This window comes from Mastomys coucha, unplaced genomic scaffold (assembly GCF_008632895.1).
Source record: "Mastomys coucha isolate ucsf_1 unplaced genomic scaffold, UCSF_Mcou_1 pScaffold16, whole genome shotgun sequence".
Taxonomy (NCBI): domain Eukaryota; kingdom Metazoa; phylum Chordata; class Mammalia; order Rodentia; family Muridae; genus Mastomys; species Mastomys coucha.
In genome coordinates this window covers 51,004,654-51,021,182 of record NW_022196898.1, presented here as the reverse complement: position 1 = coordinate 51,021,182, position 16,529 = coordinate 51,004,654, and the positions used below count along the sequence as shown (strand labels likewise).

Here is a 16,529-nt window from a genome sequence, read left to right as displayed (position 1 = left end):
CTCCCCGCCCCCATCATACAGTTGCAAGGAACAACACACAAACTTTAATCTGTTTGTATACTGTTTCTTCCCAGACAGATATCCATGCGCATGTATGATAAAATTCAATCTAGAAAGTGGGCACAGTAAGATCTTGACAGCTCCCACAATGAACCCAGTAACATGACTACAGTGCTCTCCCATGTTGAGCCTTTAGGTACACTGTGCTACTGATACAGTTGATGAGCCAAAGGACCCCAAAACAAGTAATGAACAGTGTAGCTATGTGGTTGGCACAAGGGAAGGGTGGGGTGACACAGGACCCTACCAAACTTCATTACGCTACTCAGAAAGGAATGCTTCCTTCAATGTAATGGGCCCTGAGTAACAAAAAACCACAAGAGGAGAAGCCTCAGAGAGGCTGAGCAAGGAGGCCACTTACTATATTGAGAACAAACAAGGAGCCTGAGTCTCCCCAGCACTGCCCAAAGAGAAAATCAATATATGAAATATAATTTCCTATAATGGACCTTGGTGGTTTGAAGCGGCCCCCATAGACTCATGTGTTTGAACGCTTGGCCCACAGAGGTGTGGCCCTGTTGGAGGAAGTGTATCACTGTGGGTACGGGCTTTGAGGTCTCCAATGCTCAAGTTAGGTCTAGTGTGGCACACCGTCGTTTTCTGCTACCTTCAGATCAAGATGTAAAACTCTCAGCTCCTTCTCTAGCACCATGTCTGCCTGCGTGCTGCCATGTTTCCCACCGTGACAATAACTGAGTAAACCTCTGAAACTGTAAGCCAGCCCTAACTAAATGTATTCTTTATCAGAGTTGCTATGGTCATGGTGTCTCTTTACAGCAATAGAAACTCTAAGACAACTGGGCGGTGGTGGTGCACGCCTTTAATCCCAGCACTTGGGAGGCAGAGGCAGGCGGATTTCTGAGTTTGGGGCCAGCCTGGTCTACAGAGTGAGTTCCAGGACAGCCAGGGCTACACAGAGAAACCCTGTCTTGAAAAAAAAAGAAAGAAAGAAAGAAAAAAAAAAAACCCCAAAACCCTAAGACAGTGGGGAAAACACAGTTAAGCAAAGAACTTCCAGTTTTTTTATTTTTTAAAATTATTTAACAAGGAACAGTCAATCAAGTCTTTAAAAATTAGAATGGATTAATTTACAATAAAACAGTCAACTTAAAATATCAGCCCCTTCCTGAGGGCCACAGAGGCCAATCGTTCTTTAAACAGCAGGATTGCACAGATGACCTTCTGACCTATATTTGACGGCACGGAAATACAAAAGCCAAACAACTTCCATCCACCTTCCCTTCTCTCCAGAGTTTAAACACTTGTTTAGAGCAATACTCAGATTTTTAAAAACCAGTTGTATTTTTAAAAATATCTACAACTAATTTCATGAGAACACTCTAAAAACACAAATACCTTAAAATAATTTTGTGGCACTTCAGACAGCTTAAAGAAATAGCAAAATAAAAACTAATGTTCAAGAATTATCACCGCTCTCCTTTAAACAGAAACCATCCAGGCAAAATGTTTTCCATTATTAACTCTGCTTCTCATAATGAGCAGAGCTAATTCTACCGGGGGGTGGGGGTGGGGGTGGGGTGACGCACCTTCTGATCCTTGGTCGTAGCTGCCAGCTTGAGAGTTTGTGACTAAACACAAAGGAAGAGAAAACTAAACTCACACATTCTGTAATGGGGAAAACAAACATTTGTCTTTAGAGGGTTTTTGTTTATCTTCATGTTCAAGTCATGACAAAGTTCACAGCAGTTTACAGGCTGACTCTACAGGTGGCCGGCTAAAACAAACCCACCTCCACTGTACACACACTAGATCCTACGGAACTAGTAAACAAGTACTGAGTTACCAACTCACACACTCTAAGTTCTGGAACAAACAGCATTTAACAGGTTTACAAAGATTCAGTCTCAGAGCTCTTAAACACAACACTTCATTTTCATACTCTCCAATGTGTGAACAAAGCTTCAACCAACCGCCTTATGGGAACATGTTAATCTGTGACAGCGGGCCAGGCACCTAATTCAGGAAGAGAGGCTTCGTGACTTTGAGGTAAACCAGATCTTCACTAATTACTCTCTCTAAAAACACTTTGATACCACACCAACTGGACTTACTTGGCTTTTAAGTTTGTCACTGTTGTGCCAAAACTCACACCCTGTGGGAATTATATGCTACTAAGGGCATCCGAAGCCTGAATTGGCTCCATTTGTTTCTGTGTTTAGAACATACTGGAGATCACCTATAGATATACATACATACACATATATGTACACACACACACACACACACACACACACACACACACGACATGGTCAGAAGGGCCAAGGGGCATAACTTTCTCCTTAATTGGAGTTTAATAAGCTTTTTTTAGAGATCCACCACCAGTCATACAGACACATTAAAACAGAACAAGACCAAGTGTTGGCCTCAGCAGCTTCAGGAAGATGATTGAGCCATGTTGTAAAAGGCAGCAGTTTGCTTAGGAATACAAGCCCCATGTGCATGATCCCAGCATTAGCACTGAGGAGCACAGCATGTTTCTTCCCTCTTCAGATTAGTTTCAAGGTGATGGGGAATTTGCTTAATGAGAATTCATTAGAAACTAGATCTGCCAGGTGTGTGGTGAACTGTGCCTGTAATCCTAGCACTTGGGAGACTGATCCAGGAAGAGCTGTGAGTTTGAGGCCAGCCAGGACTACACAGCAAGATCATGTTATAAACAAAAGAATCCCAAGGACCTCAGATTTTTAGGTATTACAAAATCAGAAGAGAAAATGGCCATTTTGGAATTAGGTTTGCTTTTTTCAATCAAGGTATCCAATTTATGTTTTCATTAGAATTAATGAGCTGAGTTATAGCTTAAGTATTACATGACAAACAAAACCCACCAATGGATTATGACGGCATTACCACAAATATCAAGCCTCTACATGACAACAATTAATGGCATTTTACATTCTTTTCTCAAGTAGCAAAGGATACCTCTTTATTTGAACAAACACATCAGCTGTTGTTAGCTGGCAGCCTAACTTATAGACATGTTTTAAATATTTTTAAAAAGGTATACTGATTAAAGAACATTAATCTAATGGGGGGAGAGTTGGAGGTATGAACTCTGGCTTCAGTTTCCATGTGGCTAAAAATAAAGGTCTGAAAATGTAAAGATATCTAGGCTTACCCCAAAGCTCACCAGGTATTTCCATTCCCGGTACAGAGCCACCTAAGTTTTATCCTTATAGCGCTAACAGCAGGCATCAGGCAAAAGTCTATAAGCAGGAATAACAGGTAGGGAGCAAATATGGATAACTATTTCCTATGTGATGCTAACTGGCTTGTTCAAGTTTTGAAACTCTGACCTGGTCCATTAGCACCATGGTTTATTCAACTGAGATAATTATTCAAGCCCCTATAGGATGCTCGAACTGTTCTAGGCTGAGAGAAGAGGGATGCTGAGAAGGGAACTGAGGGCCAATCTCTCCCCATATATATTCCATAAAGAAGCTATGCAGCAAAGATATAACCTGCCTACTAATAACTATATTTAAGGTTTGAAGAATCATTAATCACAGCCAAAAAGTAATAACATGCCAATTTTTACAGTAACTGACTAACTATAAATGGAGGGCTTCCTGGTATGAACCAATTTATTATAATGGAAGCTTGTTGATTATTAGATTATCAGTAAGCTAGAAGAAATTACAAATATTTATAGGTGGTAATCTACCAAAAAAAAAAAAAAAAGATTAGCTAGAATTAAATGAAATTACTCGTAATTGTTTCAGTTCCATCTTTCTCCTGGGAGAACCCCAAACAGGGAACAAGTACATAGACAAAGCATCTGCCATCAGATAGACACACCTTCCCCTCAAAGGTGGATGGCTCATAGTCACTTCCCTATACAATGGTTCTTGAAACATCTTTTCCAATGACAAACTAATGGAAGCCTACAGAGCACTTTTAGGAAAAAGGCACTTTGTTGTGAATGTTGAATTTAATTGCATGCAGTTGAGAGTATTCATGTTTGCGTTTATGAATACAGAGCAGATGCCAGTTTATAGAATATAGCTGATCACATTACAAATTAATCAATCAGCAACATTAATTATATTCTTGGGAAGAGAATAATTTATGACATTTTTCCCCAAACTAACAAGGCCAAGTTCAACAGTTGGGGGCAGGAGGGAAATCACTAGCAGTTGTTACCTTAGAGCTTAAAAAACTATTGTCAACAGAATTGCATGTCTATAGTTTGGTTCTCTGCATCAATGTAAACTGCTTTTCAGAGGACAAAGCCAGCTGGCAGGTGTGTTTGTTTCTAGGGGAAACTCAGGGCAGAGAACTACTGGGGAGAAACAGGTCCATTTCTCTGGTCAGACAGCCAAGTGAGGAGGTAGTTATTCTGAAGAGGTCTCAGGTTAGATGGCTGTGCTCAGTAACTGAGTGGGGGAAGCAGAAAGCAGGAGCTTCTCTGAGATGCAGGGAGCAGCAGGAACACGTCTCCTCCAGGGATGTCAGAACCAGGGCATCAGTGCAGCTGAAACAGAGACAGGACATAAGAGAAACAAGGGCAAGAAACTCAGTATCAATCAGGACATTTCAAACTTATCCTACCTTGAAAGTGGCTCTTTTTTGATGACAGAACTTTAAAAGGGTCTAGAAGAAAAAAAACCACAGTTGTCATTTGGTTTCTATATTGTCAATCCTTAGTATGGTGTCTTCAATGTGTCCACTCCACAATCTTGGCACATATAGGTCTCAAATTCCTATACTAAAAATAAGAAGCTGTCTGTAGAATAAGTGCTGAAAGAATTAATTAGATCTTAGCACTCCCTGAAAGGGTGCCATGAGGGAAATTTTTATTTTTTTTTAAAGATTTATTTACTTTATATATGTGAGTACACTGTCACTCTCTTCATACACACCAGAAGAGGGGATCGGATCTCATTACAGATGGTTGTGAGCCACCAAGTGGCTGCGGGGAATTGAACTCAGAACTTATGGAAGAGCAGTCAAGTGCTCTTAACCTCTGATCCATCTCTCTAGCCCCAAATTATTTTAAACATCTGCTTGAGCGCGCGCGCGCGCGCGTGCGTGCGTGCGTGCGTGCGTGCGTGCGTGCGTGTGTGTGTGTGTGTGTGTGTGTGTGTGAGACATGTAGGTGCCCGTGGAGGTCATAAAAGGAACAGTGGATCCCTTGGAGCTGGAGTCACCTAGCATGGATGCTGGCATATGAAATCACATCCTCTAGAAGAGCAGTAAGTACTCCTAGTTGCTGAGCTATGTCTCCAGCTCCCAGGGAAGTTATTTTCTAGTTGCAAATATATGAAAGCTCTCATTTAAGTTGCAAAAGTCAGTAGTGCTCACACTATTCTGAACTGCAAATGCCTAGTAGGAGCTACAGTTTTGATGCAAGAACACACACTCACCTTCCTACATCACTACACAGGGCAGCCCCATACAACCTTGAGTGCCATCATCACTGCTGTTAAGTCTTCTCATTCGGTACTGGCGTATCTCCCTTACCAGTGTGTAAAAGGCATCCTCCACACCCTAGCAAGAGAAAAAGGGTAAAGGAAAAAACAAAACAAACAACAGACACAGTCCATTGTAATCTCTCATTTCCACCACTCTGTGTGGATTTGATACTAATCTATAGCTGATAAATTGGGGTGACTTAGGAAGAAGACACCAAATCCAGCATCCCTAGGGGATCACACTGATAACTGGCATTTTTTTTAACAAAACAAACAACAACACAAAGATAGTCCAGCAAAGAGGAAAGGGCAAGGTGGGTGCACAGTACAGAACTACCAGCTGTGAGGATTCCCTCCAGTAAAGTGAATTCCTCAATAGTGGCAAGTGCTGACGGAAAAAAGGATTCATGCTTACAAGTATGTTTAATCTTGGAAGAATTGAGCCTGTTAAGGCAGAAATAGAAATCCTACAGTACAGCAGTGTTGTTTTTTTTTTTGAGGGGGGGTTGAGGGAAGAGGAGAAAAGATTAACAAGAAACAAAGACCAACTACACAGAAACCACTAACCAAACCCATTATAACTAACATAGAGCACATGTCTACCACACTTGAGCAGTCAAACACCTCTGCTTTAAGCAGACATCACACTTGGTTGAACCTCTACCATACCTGTCGGGTCTTGGCTGAGGTTTCAATGAATGGAATTCCGTAACTCTTGGCCAGCTCATGGGCCTGCTTTGTGTCAACTGTCCTTGTTGGCAAGTCACACTTGTTCCCTACCAGCACCATGGGTACATCATCAGAGTCTTTCACACGCTTTATCTGCTCCCTAGAACAAACAACAGCAAGCTTTCTGGAGGAGTAAACTGGTAGGGTAAGAGGAAGTGGTAAATTCATAAAGTCCTTTCAGCTGTTATTACTCAGCTTACACATTCGGAACACTCATACAACTATAGACCTGTAAGTCAAGAATGTCAGTTTAGACTTGGTGTAGAACCTGTATGAGGCTGTGTATACCACTTCACTTCCTAGAAATAGCTAGCTCTAATACACCGACACATGTCCTATATTTTCCAAGGAGCTTGGCTCTGGGTTTAATTGGAAACTACAAATGGTACTTTACATTAAGCTTAAAAGTACAGAAAGTAGAGCATATGGATTCTAAACAACTTAAAAACATTTTAACTAATATCTTATTTGTGTGTGTGTGTGCATGTGCCATGGCTTGCATGTGAAAATCGGAGGAAAGCCCTCAGGGGAAATTGGTTCTCTCCTTCTATCATATGGGTCCTGGGGAATCAAACTCAGGTTGTCAGGCTTAGTAGCAAGAATCTTTACCCACTGAATCATCTTGCTAGCCCCTAGATAACTTTTTAAAGCTCCCTTTGCAACATCAACATTTAATGGAAGATACTTAATTTATTTTCTAAGATGGGTGGTGTTTTAATACTTTCCTCAAACAAAATTATAGCTGGAAGCTCATGATATGCAACATTAAGAAAATTCAAGAATTGTTCTTAATACATGTGTATGTATGCAGGCATGTGCATAGATCCAGAACTATCAAAAGCAGTTTTTTAATAAAATGATAGGGTCTCTCTATGTAGCACTGGCTGTCCTTGAGTTCACAGAGATTCGCCTCTCTCTGCCTCTTGAGTGCTGGGATTAAAGATGCATGCCACCACCCCCAGCAAAGATCCGTTTTCTTTTCAGTTCACATACAATACATCACCCAGTACAGCTACAAGTCACTGCTCCAGGTTCTTCCTGTGGTAATAGAAAATGGTACTTGGTACTCCTTAGTCTGCCACTTGAGTACTTTGGTGCTTCTGTGGCCAAGGAACTAGTTTTTCAGTTTTATGTCAAATAACCACATCTGGTCATGGCTGTAATACTGCACAGTACTAGTTTAGACTCTACCCTTGGATTTCAGTCACTTATCCCAACTGCATCCTACTAGCTAGCTACAGAACTACTTTGGTATAATGTCAAGAACTCTTTGCCACCCTTTCCCAACCATCTCCCCCCGCCAAAAAACCAAACCCCCAAACCAAACAACAAAACCCAAAAAAAACTAGGATCTTACTACATATAGCTCAGTATCTAGACAATGTTAACCTTGAACTCTCAACCCTCGTCCCTTGGCTTCCCAGGTACCAACATGCCCAGTGGTGGCTGCTTATGTTAAGGGGCATTGTAAACTGGCCTAAGCACCCAGAGCATGCTGATGTTCAGTCGTTATTGTTCCTTACGTGTGTAAACCCTCTGTGAGGATCAGACTCAACTTCTCATTATCAGTGAACTTCTGAACAAGTGATTTATTTCAGCATACACAAACTGATCAAACAGTTATCATTTCTACAGGGTGCCTGATGAAGGTCACTGGGGTTTCATGTCGATATAGAATAAGCTTGCAGATAATTTAGTTTCCTTTTCATCAATTTTTAAAAATAAACTTTTTTTTTTTTTTTTTTTTTTTTTTTTTTTTTTTTTTTTGCTAGACACACACATGCCCTGGTGCAGATGTGGAGGTTTAGGTTTAGAGGCAAGCCTTACCAATGGAGCCATTTCACTGCCCACTGCACATCCTCACAGGATGCTTTAAATAAGTGCTGGCTCAGAGAGAACATTTTCCCTTGGGATATAAGGGAAAACTGGTTTTAAGGTTTCATTACCTCTACAAAGAACACCAAACTATAAGGAAATATAGGAAAATAAGCCAGGACTCATAGTGTAGGCAGACTTACAAAGCATATATTATGGGTCAAACACTGTTCTGAATATATATGAATTTGTTCACTCTTGGCAACTTTATGAGGGGGGTATTCTTTTTAAAAAATATTTAGTTTTATTTCTGGGTATGAGTGTTTTTTCTCTATGTAGGTCTCAAGGTGCTCAAGGAGGCCAGGAGGGTCCCAGATGGCCTAGAACTGGAGTTATAGATGGTCTGGGGCCCTATTTGGGTACTAACAACTGAACCTAAGTCACCTGAAAGAGTAGACAGTGCTCTTAATCCCAGAGCCATCTCTCTAGCCTCGAGGGAGGTATTTTTATAATAAATTCAGAAACAAAGAGACACACAGATTTAGTATTTTGTCCTAAAAGTTACTTAACTAATTAATAACAGAGCCAAGTTTCAACTTTGACTGTGCCTAAAGATAGAATGGTGCCCTAAGAGAGAGACCCAGTGATTTCGGGGTCTACCTCTGCCACTATGGATGGAAAAATATGGATGGGCAGTGGTGGTACATGCCTTTAATTCCAGAACTGGGGAGGTAGAGGCAGAGGCAGGTGGAGCTCTGTGAGTTCAAGGCCAGCCTGATCAAAGAGTGAGTTCCAGGCCACACAGAGAAACCCTGTCTTTTAAAACTAAACCAACCCCCAACCCCCACCAAAAAATTCACAACTCTGAAAATCCAACAAATCACCTCTGAACTCTATTACTGGCTGGGTGTGTTGGCATATACCTATAAAGGAAGCACTTGGGAGGCTGAGGCAGGAGAATTCTAAATCCAAGATCAGTCTGGGATACATAGCAACATCCTGTCTCAAAAATGTAAAATGAGGGGCTGGAGAGATGGCTCAGTGGTTAAGAGACTGCTCTTCTGAAGGTCCTGAGTTCAAATCCCAGCAACCACATGGTGGCTCACAACCATCCGTAATGAGATCTGATACCCACTTCTGGGGTGCCTGAAGACAGCTACAGTGTACTTACATAAAATAAATAAACCTTTTTAAAAAAATGTAAAATGAGTAAGAATGTCATACTAAAATCCTTAGGGCCCATGTAGCATTGAAACTTTCCAGTTCTCTGAGAAAAGCCACCTTGGTATTCTCTGGCTTCACTATCATCCTGTTACTCTGTAGCATGCTTCATTTCCACGAGTAGTACAGTAACAGTATACCACACACTCAGTGAATATCAGATTCTTTTTTTTTTGTTTTTGTTTGTTTTTTGAGACAGGGTTTCTCTGTGTAGCCCTGGCTGTCCTGGAACTCACTCTGTAGACTAGGCTGTCCTCAAACTCAGAAATCTGCCTGCCTCTGCCTCCTAAGAGCTGGGATTAAAGGCTTGCACCACCACCGCCCTATAGATTCTTCTTTCTTTTTAATACTAGAGATTTAAAGATGGTTCCTGTGTGGGCAAAGGTGCCTGCTGCTAAGCCAAGATGCCCAGGCTCTAAGGAGGGAGCTTTTATTGGCTGTCCCCTGACTCCCATAACACACGTGCTGTTGCACTTGTCCTGGCTTCCACAAAAAAGCAGTATAACCAAAAGGTTGAAAAGTTGTATGTTTCCTAAGTCCATATTCTTTAGTGTAGCTTCAGAGCACATACAAAGTGTTTGTTTCAGAGAATGTCCCCAGTACCTGTAGAGGTTAATATCTGCAAACGACTTGCTATTATTGATGGCAAATACACAGAGGAACCCTTCGCCTGTCCTCATGTATTGGTCTCTCATGGCACTGTACTCCTCTTGTCCAGCTGTATCCAGTATGTCCAGCAGACAGGTCTCACCGTCAATCACCACTTGTTTTCGGTAAGAATCCTGGGAATATGAAAGTGTGAGGAGGTGGTGGTGGTGGGGACAAGGACAGGCTCAATCTTTATTTAAAACCAGAGAGATGTAATCATCCAGGACAGATAAGCCTGCCTATGTGACTTACCCTCGGTCTGTTGACAGGCAGCATAACAGCAAACACACACATGCGAGCGCCCGTACACACCCACGCAGGGACACACACACGCGCGTACACACGCACACAGACACACACACACACACACACTATCACACGCATGCACGCACACATGACATAAGGGCAGGTGTGGATTAATATCTGTGAGTTCAAGTCTTGGGCCAGCCAGGGTAGCATATATGAGACCCTGTTTCAAAAGAACAAAACCCCGAACAAGCCTAAGTTACAAGGTTAAGACAAAAAAATAAATAAATAAACAAAACCAGTAATAAAAATAACAAAACCAGAAACATCTACTATGGATTTATGGCCATAATCTTACTTTTATTATACGATATTCCAAACTTAGAAGACCTTATCTGTGGTACTGGAAATGTGCTTATATTTTGTTCCATGAATAGACTAAAATGTAACCTGTGTAGACATCCAAATTGATCTAACATTCCTGCGTCGAACAGGTTTACACATGAAAAAAGAAAATTGGTATTTTGTAAACAGGGCCTCAATACGTAATTCAGACAAGCCTTCAAATTGGGACCTCCTCGATCAGCCTCTAGGACACTTACAAACTGGACTTACTCAGACTTACGCATACCTACGCTGCTAATCCCAGAAAGGTGATGGACATTTAACATGATACAGAAATGAGGCTTGTGAGGATTTAGGTGGCTTTCTTCACTATTCCATAACTTAACTGCAGAGAAACGAGTCCCTAGACACCATGACTCAAAATCTCAACTTGTTTCTACCAATCAATCTGGACTAGATCAAATGAAAATTGTATATATCCAGAGCTCTGAGTTCTCTATTCCCACTCTATGATTTGTTTGTTTTGTTTTGTTTTTTTTGGAATGCCTTCTTGCTTTCTCTTCTCTTTACTTTCAAAGAGCAGTTATGGATAAGAGAAGGCTAAAAGTGAGGATAAGGAACAGGCAGTATATTGGGCCTCACCTCTATGGTGGGATCATATTCATCCACAAAGTGGTTCTGGATTAGCTGGATTGTCAAAGCACTTTTCCCAACACCACCTGCTCCAACCACCACCAGTTTGTACTCAGTCATTTCACACCAGCAAAAACCTGTGGGAAAGCAGCAATTACGATTACCCTTGCAAACCAAACCTTTATAGTACTTCAAGGGCTTCTGTAAGTTTACTATACTCTTATGTTTCTAAGGCACCCGTTCCATACACGTGGCTTTCCACTAAGTTATCAAAGTGATTCAGAAACATAACATTACTTGCAGGTGAGTGCGGGCCACAGATTCTTGGATTTAAGACCCGCGTCTATTTTTCAATCGACTCGGCCCCGCCCTCAGTTTACGGGAAGGGAACCCCCTCTTCCTATTCCTGCTAACCCAAGTTCTGGGGTTCGCCTGGCACGACTTCCCGAAACTCCTCTTTCCGGCTCCGAAAATCACTCCACGGACGGCCAGAGCCAGCCAGAGTCCCCCACCCAGGCCTTTGTTTCCAGCTCGCCGAGTCTCCGTGTCTCCCTGCCTCGCCAGGCGTTCACGCGCTGAGAAGTCCGACGCCAGGCAGGCGGGAGCCTTACCTCAAAACTCCGCAGACCCCACCTCGGCAGGCTTTTGGACTTCAACCTGAGCTGTTGGAGACCCCGAAACCGCCATGAACAGCCCCCACCGGGAGCGGCACTTCCGGCCCCGCCCGCTACGTAATCACCAGGCGCCCAAGACGCCCAAGTCCCCGCCCCAGCCACGTGGGCCAACGATTTAAGAGTCTGCAGCAGGCCGCACCCAGTCCAGTCCCGCCCCGCCCCGCCCCGCCCCGCCCGCATTTCAATAATGAAAGCGCTAGGTGCTAGTGTCTCAAAAATCAGTAAAACTTTATTCGCTTCCATTCTTTCGCCATTAACATAAAACCGGAGAAAGCAAAAATGTTTTGTGTTTACAAAGATAAACGGCCTCTTAACCCAGAGTTCAAAACCTCAAATGACAACGGGGAAGATGAAAGCGCCCTCCCCGACATCCCCTGAGCTGACCCTTGTCATCTTTTGACAAAAAGCCTTCACTCCACTTGCCAGGGACCCTGTTTGGGGCCAATTCAAGATGAAGGCCGAGAAATCAGGCCAATCTGTTCCCGTGATACAAAGTTGAACAGAAGCTACACCAAGGATCAAGTGCCTGTACTGAACAGGGCACTGGAACCAGGGGGCTACTTATTAAAAAAAACAGGATTCATTTCAGGCACAACTTTTTTATTATTATTTTTTTTTGTTCATTTTGTTTTTTAAATCAGTAAAAGAAACTGGGTCCTAGAAGCTGCAGTGATCTAAGCAGCAGCAATTTTGTGCATTCGTCTTTTGTTTAAATATGTTTAAATTATCACACTGCTGGCACACTTCATTTGCATGAAATTCTGCACCACACATACTAATTGTAGTAAAGTTATTTATCCCCCATCCCAGGAAGAAAAAAAAAAAAACCTACTCTGGAAGATAATTTTCACTGAAATGTAATCAAACTTCGTTAAGTGGATTGTGACAAGATTATAAATGATATGAAAATAACATTTTAACATTTGGCCATCAACTTAAGAAAATCGTTTGCTATATAAATTTTTGCAATTTTTAAAGGTAATATATTCTACCTTCATATGGTCCTCAGAATTAAAGCATAATGAACAGGGAAAAAAAAAGGAAAAGAATGCAGCTGAGTGTTAAGTCATGAAGGTAGAGTATATACTGACTAGAGTGCAGAATTTCATAGGGCCAACAAAGTAACAGTCTGTATTTTCACTTACACAGGCCAAGTGGAATTTGCAATTACCAGTTGCGTTAAATGCACCAAATAAAGCTCCTAAATTGACACTATAAGGCGCCACCTTAAGTTTTCCAGGCTGCAACTGTGCATAATTTTAAAATGGTTTCTTAAATTTATTTATTTTTTCTTTAAACATAACACGAGGAAGGTGTTAAAACTGGTGTAATAGCTCAATAGAATAAGTATTCCAGATTTTGGGAGGGATGAAGAGGAAGATATTCAGAACCCTTCACCAGAATCCCCCCAACTTGACCATAGTGGATTAATGATGTGCTTTGTGGACGTGGTTAGTCAATGACACCAGCTTGACGGATCTTTCTTTCTGCACCAAATCCCTGTGAAGAAATATAACAGTTAATGATTTGAGTGTACTAACAATCAACATACAATTCTAAAATAAACTATGAAAATATTTTTATTTATTATATCCAACTACCAATTCTCTCCTAAGAGCAAGAAACTTATTCAATAGAATATACCAAGATATGCACTTTTTGGTGTAATAGTACACACACCAGTTATCCTACCACGGGCAAAGGTATAGTGGGGAGTTCAAGGCTACTCTGATCTACATATGAGACCCTATCTCAAAAAGTTAAGAAAAAGTGCTTCTTACAGAGTCATGTGTCAGGGATCCCAAACTAGTGATAAGCAACACTTGCTCACTAGGCTCTTTAAGCTGCAGTAAGATTATTAGTTGACCTCCCTCACACCCTAATGAAATCATACCATTGAGTTATCTGGTCCCCTTGGCTGACGAAGAACCATTAGACGTGGAGCACTGGCATCATCCAGGGTGATGTTCTTTAAGCGATTGACCAACCGGTCGGGTCGAGGAGCTGCAACAGCTTTGGGGCCTTCACTGTAAGAGTGAAAGTGATAAGAACCAACAATTGCTGGGAAGAAGGCAAGCAGTTGTAGGTTCCCTACCCAAATGACTCACTTTTAATGAGGGGGACACTTGCCTCATCCTAGCTAGCAAGACAAGACAGACAAGTTTATATATACTTCCCAGCTCAGAGCTTCAAATGCATAGGAGTTGTAAAGAATCCTAGACTCGTCAACAGAGAGACTAGAGACTAATTCCAGATGAACAAAACAAGGTAACAGATGTTAAAAAAAAAAAAAAACTTTGAAAAAAAGCTAAATATGAAGAAATAGATCTAGATTCCTATCTTTTGAGGGAAGGAACAATGTTGAGATTAAAAACCTAACAGCATAAGTCAGAATGACTAAAGTATAAAAATTAGACATTTAAGCAGCACAAAGTCTAGAAGTGAATTGACAGAAAGAGCCAATAGGCTAAATTCTTAAGAATAAGGATCATATAACTATTTAATATTTAAGATACAGCACACACAGTACTAACACATCACACTATCCAAGTGTTTCTCAGGTCGGGGTTATGAGACTCAAAGTCAGACAATAAATGCTAGAGGTAGAAAAATAGATATGGTGACACATGGCAGCAAGCTCAAGGTAAGTCATGGATATAAAACAGACCTGTCTCAAACAAAGCAACAGAAAAAGACAAAATTAGAATAGAGATAGAAGTGCAAAATAGTTCCTAATAAACCCAACCAGAAGAGAGTGGCAAAGAAAGCACAGAATACATGAATGAGGGGATGAAATCAGAGCAGTACCAACCATAATAAATATAAACTCACCAGACTCGCCAAACATTACAGGCACTGCATTTCCCAGTGCGCTGATTAAGGATCACTGAGAATTCCACCTCATCTCCTGCCTGTAGCTCAATGCCATCCTGAACTTCTTTCACATGGAAAAAGAGCTTCTTGCTATCTCCTACTTCATAGTTAATAAAGCCAAACTGGAAAAAGAAAACACACAAACAAAATTTAATGGAGAAGACATACCATAGAAAGAGCACTTCATTTTGAAAGATAATGCTAACTCTAACTAGAAAGGACTTATAAAACATGGTATTACTAATGATGAGCAAAATTCAGTTGCTGTATGATAGAATTCATCAGGAAAGTCACACCTCTGAAACAATTACCATTCACTCTATTCTAAGCATGACTAAGACACAATCCCCACCAAGTGACAGTAATTATTAATAATCACACTTATTTCCTCCTTGCCATTGTTGTCACTCTATCCCTTGTCTTTGTCCCAAAGCAATAAAATCTAAAAAACTTTTGAGTCAGGCATGAAAGTTTAAATCCCAGTACTCAAGAGGGTGAGTTGCAGGTCAGCCAAAACAGAGAAACCATGTCTTAAAAATAAACATGTAAGTAAATATTGGCTGAAGACTTTCCAACTATCAGGACAGAATGCATATCCAAAGACATACCACTTAATTACCTGATCTTTCACACACTCCACAGTAGCCCTACGAAGGGGTGTGATGTTGTAGGCCATAGTTTGTGCATTTTGGCCAAGTACACACAACTGGAACTTGACACTCTCCCCTTTCTGTAGGCAATCCCCTTTGTTGGCCATCCCAACTATGCCAAAAGGATACACTTCACCTTTCATATCCCCTGTAAGTAAAATGGTACAAAATCTAAATATATATACTAAAAATACATTTTGTTACCTTATTATTTTCTTTAAACTTAAAAGTTTCCCCTTATAGATGAACATGGAAACAAGCAACAAAACAAAGACAAACCCTAACACTAACTTCTAAAACGCATTATGAACCAACTAGTCAAAAACAAAACAAAGAAAAAAACCCCAGGTGGCAATCTAGCAAGACACAGGCAAACAGATACAGATAATAAAAGGGTTCTTTGTTATGTATGATTCAGGCTCCTTTATAGTTCAGGGCTATAAAACAGGCTCTCTTCCCATCTGTTCTACCCCACTCTTCACTGTAACAGTAAAGTGATCCAGAGACCAATGCAAGAGATAGGTAGTAAGTAATGCTCATTGATTCAGTATTCAAACAAAGCCAATGAATTAACAAGCTTCAGAGGTGAAATGCTTATAGTAAACTACCTCATAATCAGAAATTAACTTTTTTTTTCTTTTTAAATTTTCAGGGCCTAAAACATGCAGGACGACCCAAATGTCTGAAGTAATCCCAGCAGACTAACTTGTTAAGCAGTATAGTCATTATTTATTATACATTTCTATCATTCATAAATTTCATAGACTCCTATGAGGCTAAAGATACTACTATCTTTTTAAAGATGAAGAAACTGAACTAATATAATTTGTCTAAGGTTATACCGCCAGTAAGAGGTGTCCAGACCCACTGAATTGTAATTCTGTTCCCAAATAAAAAGATGTGCATGCAACTAGGCAGGAAAATGAGATGCGTGTAATACAACAATGGTTTTCCTTACTTTGGACTAACCCTGCAGCAGTGTTGAAGAAGAGTAAGTGGATGGGGCGGGTGGGTGGGCAGGCAGTGGCTTCCAAAAGGAATGTTAAAGTACTATTTCAAAAATAGAAGGACAGCCAGGTGGTGGTGGCACACATCTTTAATCCCAACACTTGGGAGGCAGAGGCAGATGGATTTTGGAGTTCAAGGCCAGCCTGGTCTACAGAGTGAGTTCCAGGACAGCCAGGGATACACAGAGAAACCCT

The 16,529-nt window shown here is 41.1% G+C and overlaps 2 protein-coding genes across 8 annotated transcripts in view; both read right to left on the bottom strand.

Annotated features, from left to right (window-relative positions):
• Nucleotides 1–1,059: 1,059 nt before the first annotated feature.
• On the bottom strand, nt 1,060–12,473 carry Nras (NRAS proto-oncogene, GTPase). 2 transcript variants are annotated; one of them, XM_031375019.1, is made up of 7 exons: nt 11,741–12,473; nt 11,139–11,266; nt 9,861–10,039; nt 6,162–6,321; nt 5,445–5,568; nt 4,630–4,671; nt 1,060–4,552 (listed from the first exon to the last, which is right to left on the bottom strand). In XM_031375019.1, the coding sequence occupies exons 2-5, from the start codon at nt 11,247–11,249 to the stop codon at nt 5,449–5,451; spliced, it is 570 nt and encodes a 189-aa protein (XP_031230879.1). In that variant the 5' UTR covers nt 11,250–11,266; nt 11,741–12,473; the 3' UTR covers nt 1,060–4,552; nt 4,630–4,671; nt 5,445–5,448. The 2 variants fall into 2 exon arrangements, with proteins under 2 accessions (XP_031230879.1, XP_031230880.1); XM_031375020.1 differs by lacking the exon at nt 4,630–4,671 and having other exon boundaries at nt 11,741–11,885.
• Nucleotides 12,013–16,529, bottom strand: part of Csde1 (cold shock domain containing E1) — a 37,657-nt gene continuing 33,140 nt past the window's right edge. For 5 of the 6 annotated variants that reach the window (XM_031375016.1, XM_031375014.1, XM_031375015.1 and 2 more), the window contains 4 exons: nt 15,297–15,475; nt 14,636–14,799; nt 13,698–13,830; nt 12,015–13,303 (listed from right to left, as the gene is read on the bottom strand). In XM_031375016.1, the coding sequence (XP_031230876.1) occupies nt 13,256–13,303; nt 13,698–13,830; nt 14,636–14,799; nt 15,297–15,475 (524 nt within the window). In that variant the 3' untranslated portion in view covers nt 12,015–13,255. Of the gene's footprint in view, nt 13,304–13,697; nt 13,831–14,635; nt 14,800–15,296; nt 15,476–16,529 lie in introns of all 6 variants that reach the window. The other variant, XM_031375013.1, reaches the window with a different exon arrangement.